The sequence below is a fragment of the Pseudorca crassidens genome, chromosome 10, assembly GCF_039906515.1.
Source record: "Pseudorca crassidens isolate mPseCra1 chromosome 10, mPseCra1.hap1, whole genome shotgun sequence".
NCBI lineage: Eukaryota > Metazoa > Chordata > Mammalia > Artiodactyla > Delphinidae > Pseudorca > Pseudorca crassidens.
Window position 1 is genome coordinate 100349855 of NC_090305.1, and position 9393 is coordinate 100359247.

General features: G+C 54.4%; 1 protein-coding gene across 6 annotated transcripts; it reads right to left on the reverse strand.

The window, feature by feature from the left end:
• Window positions 1-499: 499 nt before the first annotated feature.
• Window positions 500-7475, reverse strand: PRRT3 (proline rich transmembrane protein 3). Of its 6 annotated transcripts, none has more exons than XM_067755399.1 (5): window positions 7234-7475; window positions 6869-6934; window positions 3615-4689; window positions 3248-3403; window positions 500-2640 (listed from the first exon to the last, which is right to left on the reverse strand). In XM_067755399.1, the coding sequence occupies exons 3-5, from the start codon at window positions 4630-4632 to the stop codon at window positions 881-883; spliced, it is 2934 nt and encodes a 977-aa protein (XP_067611500.1). In that variant the 5' UTR covers window positions 4633-4689; window positions 6869-6934; window positions 7234-7475; the 3' UTR covers window positions 500-880. The 6 variants fall into 6 exon arrangements, with proteins under 6 accessions (XP_067611500.1, XP_067611498.1, XP_067611499.1 ...); XM_067755397.1 differs by having other exon boundaries at window positions 6869-6937; XM_067755398.1 differs by lacking the exon at window positions 6869-6934.
• Window positions 7476-9393: the final 1918 nt, after the last annotated feature.

The window sequence follows — 9393 nt, forward strand, 5'->3', positions numbered from 1 at the left end:
GGCCTAAGCTACTGAGAGCCCCTCCACCCTTGGGGAAGTTTCCTAAAACCCTGGGAAACTGAGGGTATCCTGACGGAGGAGCAGTAGAAGGAGGACAAAGGAGAGGGTTGGCCCTGAAGTAGTGTTAAGAGAAGGGAGATGGGATGGAGGAACCAGGCTTAGGAGTGGAACTTTCTCAGTTCAGTACCAGCTATCATTTGCCAAAGCACCCTGACAAATGACTTTCATCTCTGAACTTCACTCTTCTCATCTATAAAATGGGCATGACAGCGCTTCTCACTCAGGCTTAATGTGAGAATTAAGGTGATGGATGTGAAAAGCTGAAGACAGCGTACAGCAGACAGATGTTCCATGAAATACTGATAGCCATTATTTCTAAAGTCTCCAAGGGTTGAGGGCCCTTTCCTTTGGAAGTCCTCCCCTCCGCAATAAACACAGCACTTGAAATCACTGGTGGGCATATCCTCTAAACAAGATCCTGGCATGGCCGCAGGGAGGCTTGAGCCAAGTCCTAAGGGTTTATTTCTTTGGCACAAAGAGGACAGTCTGGACAGTCGAGCCTCATCTTCACACTGGAGAGTCTGGATGGGATGTTAGGGCACCTGGACCCTGTTCCCCATTCCCAAATACGCGCATGTCCACCCTGTATTCCGCATAAGTCATGGCCTCTGTGCAAAATACCCGCTGAAAAATAGAGATATTTTAAAAAACAAAAATCTGGGGGTGGGGGTGGGTTCGTGTCCGGCTGTCTCCGGAGGCTGCAATCAGTTGGGGCCCAGGAATACTCCCGGAATGTTTTTCAAATGCTCAGCATGCCAGAAGGTCATGCCGCGGTAGGGCCATCGAGGGCGGGGCCCTGGTTCTGAGTTTCTGGACCCCCTCAGAGCTCGATGGTGTCACTGGAGGCGCTGCGGGAGTCTCCGGGCTTGCATTGAGGCTGGATCCCATTCTGGGGCTCCCCGGGCCGGGCGGGACCCGGGGCAGGAGCTGGGGCAGACAGTAGCTGCACCGTGCTGGGCAGCTCATCCAGGGGCAGACTGTCCATCGACGACAGCCCGTGGCGCCAGGGGTTCCAGCTGATCTTGAGCGAGCCCCGTGAGAAGCTGTCCACGGAGCTGCCGGAAGCCGCCCCTTCAGGCTCGTCCGCTACATGTGGTGGGACCGGGCCGCGCACGCGCACGTCGCTGAGCGACCGGCTGCGGCCGCGGAGGAGCGAAGAACCTGCGCCGTCTGGCTCGGCGTCGGGGTGGCTGCCCCGGCGCGGCCGCAGCGCGCCCCCGGGCGGCGGGGAGGCCAGGCCACGGAGGCCGCAGCGCCGGAAGATGCTGTCTCGCACCAAGTGCTCTCGGAAGAGCGCGGCGTCGATGCTGCGGCTCAGGTTGATGGGTGATGGCGGCCGCAGGTCCAGCTCGCTCATCGATGGCGCCGGCCCCATGCTGCTGCGGGACAGTCCCGGGCCACCCAGGGGACCGCGGCCCAGCGACGCAGCCGAACCCCAGGCGCCTGAACTGGGCGTGGCTGGAGGCCCACCCTCCGCCGGGTTGCGGATGAGGCTCTTGCTAATGTCCAGGGTACCTGCGCCGACGCTGCTGGGCCCCGCGTAGCAGTTGTTGGGCCTCTCGGGCACCTCGCTCTTGCCGGAGGGCGCAGGGCACGCCAGGCGCAGCAGCTTAGCCCAGCAGGCGTGCTCTGTGGGCGGCCTGGGCCGCGCGGCGGCCAGAGCGGCCAGCGCCAGGGTGAGCGCCCACGTCAGCTCCAGCAGGCGCAGCCAGAAGTGGACGCCCCACCAGGCCCACGAGAAGTGGCCCACCCGGCCGGGGCCCGGGTACAGCCAGAGCGCGGCCGCCAGCTGCAAGCCACTGGCCAGCAGCCCCAGCGCGCCCGCCACGGCCAGCAGCCTCGGGCCTGGACTGGCATCCCAGCCCCTCGGCCCGTCCAGCAGGCGGCGACGGCACAGGCAGAGCGTGCCCAGAGCCACGGACGCGCCCCAGGCGCACGATAAGCCCTGAGCCAGGAGGTTGAAAGCAGGCCTCGCCGACAGCAGGTCTGTGGCGAGCAGCCCCAAGCCGTGCGCCAACGCCAGCGCTCCCAGGAGGAGAGGGTTCTGCAGCTGCTGTGGCAGCCCCGCGCCCAGGCCGAGCAGGGTCAGGGCCGCCAGCGCGGTGAGTAGCAAGGGAAAGGGCAGATTGTAGAGCACCAGGCCGGCGCGTAAACCCAGTCGTGCCTGCGAGCCATAGGGGTCGGTGAGCATGTAGGCGGACCGCAGCCCCGACGCCACCAGCACCAGCACCGCCGCCACCAGTGCCAACCGGGGCCCCGCAGGGGCGGCTGCCAGCGAGGCCAGTGCCAACAACGCAGGCAGCAGGAAGAGCACCCCGACCCCGTAGACGTGCAGCTCCCAGGAAAAGCTCAGCACCCGCCGCAGGGGACCCCAGCGCAGGGGGGGTGAGGTGGCGTTGGCCGGGGGGCTGGAGGCTGGGACTGATGCCACGGAGCTGGCGGAGGGCTCCGGAGGGGGTGGCTGGCCCAGGGCACGCTGCGTGGTGACCCGAATGAGGCCCCGGCGTGACGTCGAGGGGGCCTGGACAGGGGGCGCTGGGGGATGGCTTTGGGGGCGCCCCGGCCACTCCTCAGCTTCATCTGCAACAATAATAATATTAAAATAGCCCTTTGAAAGGTACTTTTGATTTTCCATCATCCTCCGGTGTGGTGAGCAAGTTACTTAACTTTTCTAAGCACATCTGTAAAATGGGGATGGTAACAGCACCCCTCCTCACTGGGTTGTGGTGAGGATTAAATGTTTAGCACAGTCCCCAACACCCAATAAGTGTTAAATGGATGTGACCTATCATTTTTATTAACATTCCAGCAGCTCTCAACGGGGACTGCATATTAGAATCACCTGGAGATCAACTCCGTCAGAACTCCTTGTGCTGGGGCCTGGGCATTGGAATTTTTTAAAAGCTCCTCTGGCGAACTGTGGGAGTTGGAGAATCACTGCACTACATATACCCGTGTATACTTAAGAATTTATATTTAAGAATTTTCTAGCCCCCAAAGTGCAAATGACTTCTCCCAGAGTACCCAGTGAGTAGTAGTTTATTATCCTAAGTTGTTTGAAGTTGTTGGCCATTTCCTTTAAGGAGGTGTTTGTCCCCATTCACTCCCCACCCTCGCATATATACCTCACACAAGTTCTTAGGTGTTAGAGTACCCGATCTCCCCAACCCCTGAGCCATGCCCTCACCTGGCTGCAGGGCTCCCACAGGGCTCTCTGTTCCGTTTGTAGTTGGGCCAGGGTCCGAAGGGCCAGGGATGAGGGACTTGGGGGTACCTGGGGCCTCCACTGCTCCTCTCACCCGCTGGGGGGAGATGGGGTCTGCTCCATTCATTGCTGCTATCTCTGAAATAACAAAAGCAGTCATTGCTTTGCCTGACCCTCCAGCGTTCCCCAAAATCTAATCCCCCAGGAGGGAGGCACAGTCACCCTCATTTGCCAGAATGAGGAAAGCAGGACCCAGAGGGATCAGAGGTCACACAGAAACTGGGGCATCCAGCTGCCCTAGAACACTGCCCGTCCCAGCCCTGCTCAGCACCCTCACTTTGATACCCACCTGGCTTGGGCTGCCCATGAGGAGTCTCTGAGGCTGGGAGACCTGAGGGCTGGGGTCCTGATGAGCCCCTAACATCAGGGAGGTCAGTCTGTTTGGGTGAGGGACTTGGAATACTGACTTCCCAGGTCTCCCCACCTCCAGCCTTCTTGGGGAGCTCCATGGGCAGCTCCTCAGCAGGAGGAAGGCTTCTGGCCAATGCCAGGTCCGGCTGGGACCCAGGCTCCTGAGAGGATGCCACCTCAGCTGGTGATGCTGAGCCAGCATCAGGGGCTGCTGGCTCCTGCTGAGTGAGGAGGGGGCCTTGAGCTGCCTCCTGGAAGTCCTCCTCACTCCCACCCTGTTCTTTCAGCCCTGGCCTCATGACAGTGCCTGGGCGTGGCACAGGAGTGTGGGGAGGGCCCTTGTGGTGCCAGGGGGATGTCTCTGAGACCCCGATCTTGGCCTTGGCCACAAGACCCTCATCTCTAGGTGGTCGCTGTCCCACTTGGCTTCCAGGCTGCCCTGGGGTGGGGGGAACTGTGGCTAGCCCGAGTTGGAGTCTGGGAGTTGTGGGGATGAAAGTGAGATGGGGGGTGCCCACTGGATAGGGGGCTGGTGCTTCTTGCTCCATAGACTCCTGTGATTCAGGAGGTCCTGTCCAGCCCTGAAAAATTGGCCCTCGAGCCACCTGGAGGTCATCAGTTACTGGGAGTCCTTCTCTCTGCACCCCATGGGATGCTTTAGGTCCATGCAGGGCTGGGCCAAGGGAGTCTGTGGGCCTCTCAGGCACCTCCTCAGCAGGGACCTGGGGGACATTGGAGTTCCAGGGGCTCTCATCTCTGGGCTTCTCCCAGAAGAAGTCAAAGGCCGGGGGCTCTGTGCCAACAGGGCCCTTGGGGTGGGCTCCTGGGATCAAGTGTGGTTCCAAGTCCTCAAGTGGCCTGGGAAGGCCCCGGCCCAGGGCAGAGCCAGCCCCCAGGGACAGCAGCAGCAACAGCAGCAGGAGGCCATACACACAGCCCCAGGGGCTGGGAGCCATGGTCCACTCTGATGCCTGGGCCTGGAGCCCTCAGCTTCCAGTCTTCACGGGATGAGCCTAAAAAAAGGAGGGGGTTGGCATGAGATGGGTCTCCCATGGCTGCCCCAGGGAAGCTGGTGGGAAAGAAAGGAAGAATCTTCCTCCTCTACCCGCCCCTTCCTCTTCAACCTCTTCATGCTGCCCAGAGTGACCTTTTAAAACTGCATCTCTGGTCATGCCACTTGCCCTAATTCTAAACCGTCAATGGCCCCCATCGCCCTCACGAGAGAATATAAGCTCCTCTCCTGGCCTTCCAAGGCCACACCAGGATGCTCACCTCACCCTCAACACCCGCGGAACTGCCTGGCGCCCCGCCTTTGCTCCTGCTCTTCCCTCAGCCTGCAATGCCCTCTCCCTTCTCCTTCACTTGCTGAAATCCTATTCTTTTTTTTTTTTTTTTTAAATCCTATTTTTGAGGGCCCAGGTCAAATATCAGAGAGGTGGAGAGGGAGAGAAATACACCCGTGCCTTTGAGGAGTGACCTGGGTTTCAATCCCAGTTTCACCATTTCCTGAGTGAGTTACTTTCCCCCTCTGCATCATGGTTTTCCCATCAGTAAAATGGGTATAATAGTAGTACCTAACTCAAAGGGGCTCTTATAAGACATAACAAAACACAGGATGGGCCAGGCCCATAATTGCAGCTTAATAAGCATTAGAGCCCTTTTACTTTTCCTTTTGTCCAGAAAGCTTTCTTTCCCACCAGCCCCCTTAACTATGTCAACAAAAAATTGGAGGACATACTATGTGCCAAACCTTGGGGATAAAGCAGTGAACAAGATTGACAAGATACCTGCCCTCATGGAGCTGGTGTTCTAGGTAAGAGACAGACAATGAATAATTTTAAATAAGGTGAGCTATGGAGAACATAAAACAGGGTTAAGAGATAGAAGGAGGGGGGGCTACTTGACCCAGGAGTGCTAGAAAGGCCACTCAGGTGATATTTAAGCTAAATGCTGAATGGGAAGAAGGAGTCAGCCATTTGATGATATCCAGAAAAAGCATCTGGAGGAGGGAACAGAAAGTGCAGAGGCCCTTCAGCAGGAATGAGGAGCACAGCAGATTCAGGAGAAAGGAGCAGAGGGAGATGAAATCAGGAAGGTGGGCCTTTCTCAAAAGCCACGAAAAGGCACCTGCATTTTATTCTAAGTGTCCCAGGAAGCCAATGGAGATGTTAAGCATGGGAGTCATGAGATCTGAGAAGTGTTTTAAAAGGGGGAGAGAGGCTAGTGCAGAAATCCAGGTAGGATATGATGGTGGCTTGTTTCAGCTTGAGTATTTATTTCCCTGACACTCCCTCCACCCTCTCCTGTCACACCAGTCACATAGTATAATAATCTCCTCTCTCCCCCACCCTCCTGGGGCTTCTGCGTCTTTTATTTCTTATCTCCAGCCACTGCATATGCCTGGCCCAGGTGGATATTCCCTTATGGTGCCGCTTCCTGAGAGTCCCTAATGGAACCGGGAGGCAAGACGGGACCCCACGGCCAGGAAAGGGGGACCAGGAGAGGGTGCCATTGGCTGTGAGAGCCCGTGCCTGGGTGTGTTTAGGGGCAGAGGCCCTGCTCCTTTCCTCTCTGGGAAACAGTTATGCTCAAAGACCCTTGGTGGCTCACAGACACCTTGAGAAGCCGAAGAAAACTCCAGGTGCGCTCCCCAGGAAAGTGTCCAGGTTCACCAAAGCTTGTGGGTAATTTTAGAGGGAATCAAAGACCCCTTAAACCCATTCCCCAATCTGCCTCATTAGTTCGTTTCTCAAACATTCACCGAGCTCATGCTCTGCTCCTGGCCCAGGCTAGGTGCTGGGGACCCAAAGAGGAGGCTCAGTTCCAGTGTGGGGAGTGGTGGTGAGCTGAGGGGGAAGGACTGGAAGGCCACTAACACAGGCACTGGTTAATAATAGTACTCCTGTTTTGAGCTCTTACCCACTTAGGCTCCTGTGCTAAGCTTAGCTGCTTGTCCTCGATTTTATCCACCCCTCCCCAAACAAGCTGGTGTGGGTATACCCATTTCATAGGGGAAGAAAGCAAGGTTCAGAGAGGTTGAGCAACTCGCCCAAGGTCACACAGGCTGCAAATGGCCATACTAGGGGCTGTGAAACCCGCATTGGCTCATTTTACACAGGGGGTCCGAAAAGCTTTGCAGAGCAGGAGAAGCAGAGTTGGGCCTTCAGCGGTAAGCATCTACCATCTACTCACCACCCGCAATCCAAGAGATGTAGTCACCTCCGAATGAGAAGGGGGCTGCACAGTCCTGGTTTCCTGCTGCTGAAGAGATTTTTTTGTGTGTGGGGGGGGTGTTCTCCCTCCCTCAGGGACTGGGAAGAGGCCGGCCTGGGGGCAGGGCGAGGGCCGCCGCAGGGCAGCCTCCAGGAGCTGGTCCATCTCAGGTTACCTCTCCTTTTCCTCCATCTCCTCTCCCCTGGCTCCGCGCCTTCCCGCAGTGTCCTGGGTGGGGGGTGCACGCTGGTGCAGGCCCTGCCGCTCGCACCTGAGAGGGGGGCTGCAGGCCATGCTCCCTTCCTGGGTCCCGCCATCACCCCCGCCCTAGTCCAGCTCCTCACCTGGGCGCCGAGCTGGCAGCCCCCGCGTTCACCTTGCGCGCGTCCCTGAAGCCGCTTGCCGCGCCGCATCCTCCGAGATGCTCAGACTTGGCTAACAGAGCCCGGCGCTGCCGATGGCGGAGCCCGCCCACAGGAGCGCCATCCCCGCTTAACCCTTTCCCCTTAGGGGTGGATTCTTCTCCCAGTCCTGACCACCCCTCTCTGAGAGATTCTCAGGGCTAAGAAGGGAACTGAGGTCACCTCCGAGGGATGTAGAAATCACTTCCGCAGCATCCCCGAAAACGGGGCAGCCAATCTCTGTTTGCATACCTCCTGGGACGGGGAGCTCACTTCCTTAATGTCTCTAGACCTATATCCTTATAGGGCTACATACATACTACATACGGACCTACAGGTAAATCCTACCTACAGCTTGATGTGTATCCTTCAGCTTTTTCAAGGCACAGCCATATATACTTTTTAAATAGAAAAGAGATCATACTGTACATGTCGTTCTGTAACTTGCCTTTTTCCCCTTCACTTTGCAATATATCCTGGCACATTTTCCATGTACATTTCTACAGATCCATCTCATTTCTTGTATTCACTGTTGAGAACTACAGCATATGATCAGCCTGTCATTTTTATTTATCTGGTTCATGAGGTTGGACATGTAGATTGTTTCTAGCCTTTTGCTAGCAGGAATAATGAGGCAGGGACATGCTCGCATAGACATCTTTGTGCAGGTGCACTCGTGTACCTATCAGATAATTTCCTCCCTGAGGCATGGTTAGGTCAGTGGGTCTGCACATCTTCAGGTCTGTCTGTCAGAATGCTCCAGGTCCCTCTTTGGACAGCTCCTGATGTACTAAATCTCCACCATTAGGTTCAACACATTAAGAGGAATCCACACAAGGAATACATGTGGCCATTAAATACGATGTAGAGTCTTTAATGGCCTGGAGACATGTCCAGAGTAGATTGTTGTTTATTTAAATTTCAGTCATTTGAATTATAAAAGTAATATGTGCTGATTGTCCCAATTCAAGCAACATAGAAATGTTCAAAGAACACATGAACTGTCTTATCCTTGGTCTCTCCAACTCTGCCCCCCAGATATAGCCATTGTTAACACCATTCTGTTTTCTTTGCATCATATAAAATATATATGTGCATGCATTTCTACAAAAATGGGGTCATACTATGCCTATTATTCTATAACTTTGTTTTGCCTTAAGCAGATGTATGTTGGAAACATTTCGAAGGCAGTACATACTAGCTCCACCCTTTCTTTCAATTAGCTGCACAGTATTGTATGCTGTGGATGTACCGTTAGTTTCGCAAACATTCCCAGTATTCCCCTACTGATAAGTAATCAGGTGGTTGACAGCTTTTTCTTTTTTCTCCTAGAAACAATACTGCAGTAAGCATCCTTACATACTAATATATACATCATTAATGCTGATACTCTAAATTCTCTCAGATAAGTATTTGTATGATCCCATTTTTGTTAACATCTGTCAATCAATCAATCAATCATCTATCCTATCCCTAAATATTAGAAGGTAAATAGTGGGTGATGCGATTTTTATCTAATTTTGCTTTTCTGTTTACCAATGTTTAATACAATCATGTATTTCTTTTGTGATCAGAGATAAGAGGGATAAATATTTTAAAAAGAAAGAAAGATCCTTCCTAGGTTTGAGCTGAAATCTCTCTCCCAGTGTTTTCCTACCTGCGTCTCTCACAGAAGAGCAATACTCAGCCATTAGTTGTGTCTGACATGTTGCAGTTTGAAGGGTGTTCAGTCCCTAGTAGCTGATAAATGGGGGAGACTGAATCCAGCTTTTCTGACTCTGGGAGAGGGTTCAGGCTTTTCCCATTTCACCATATCATCTGACCAGCTTTACTGTTTTTCTTGTGGGAACCCCTTCAGGATTGTAAAGTCATCTCTCATTTCTCTAGAATTTTCTCCTTCCAGGCCAAACGCTCCCAGTTCTTTTAGTCTTTCCTCGAAGGACAGGGTTCTGGGATTTCACCATTGTGACATCTCTCCTCTGTTTCCTTTTTACCAGGTTAATGATGTCCTCTTTAAAGTATAACTCTTGGAACTGAACCCAGTTGAGAATAAAGCTGAACTTTCACCTCCCCTTTCCTAGATTCTACTCCTCTATTAATATG

What these genes read in the sequence shown, in the direction of transcription:
- PRRT3 (XM_067755398.1), bottom strand. Translation starts at nt 4,632, where the DNA reads ATGGCTCCCAGCCCCTGGGGCTGTGTGTATGGCCTCCTGCTGCTGTTG. An exon ending in TCATGGGCAGCCCAAGCCAG is followed by an intron (nt 3,404 to 3,614) that starts GTGGGTATCAAA and finishes TTGTTATTTCAG; the next exon opens with AGATAGCAGCAATGAATGGA. An exon ending in TGTGGGAGCCCTGCAGCCAG is followed by an intron (nt 2,641 to 3,247) that starts GTGAGGGCATGG and finishes TTATTGTTGCAG; the next exon opens with ATGAAGCTGAGGAGTGGCCG.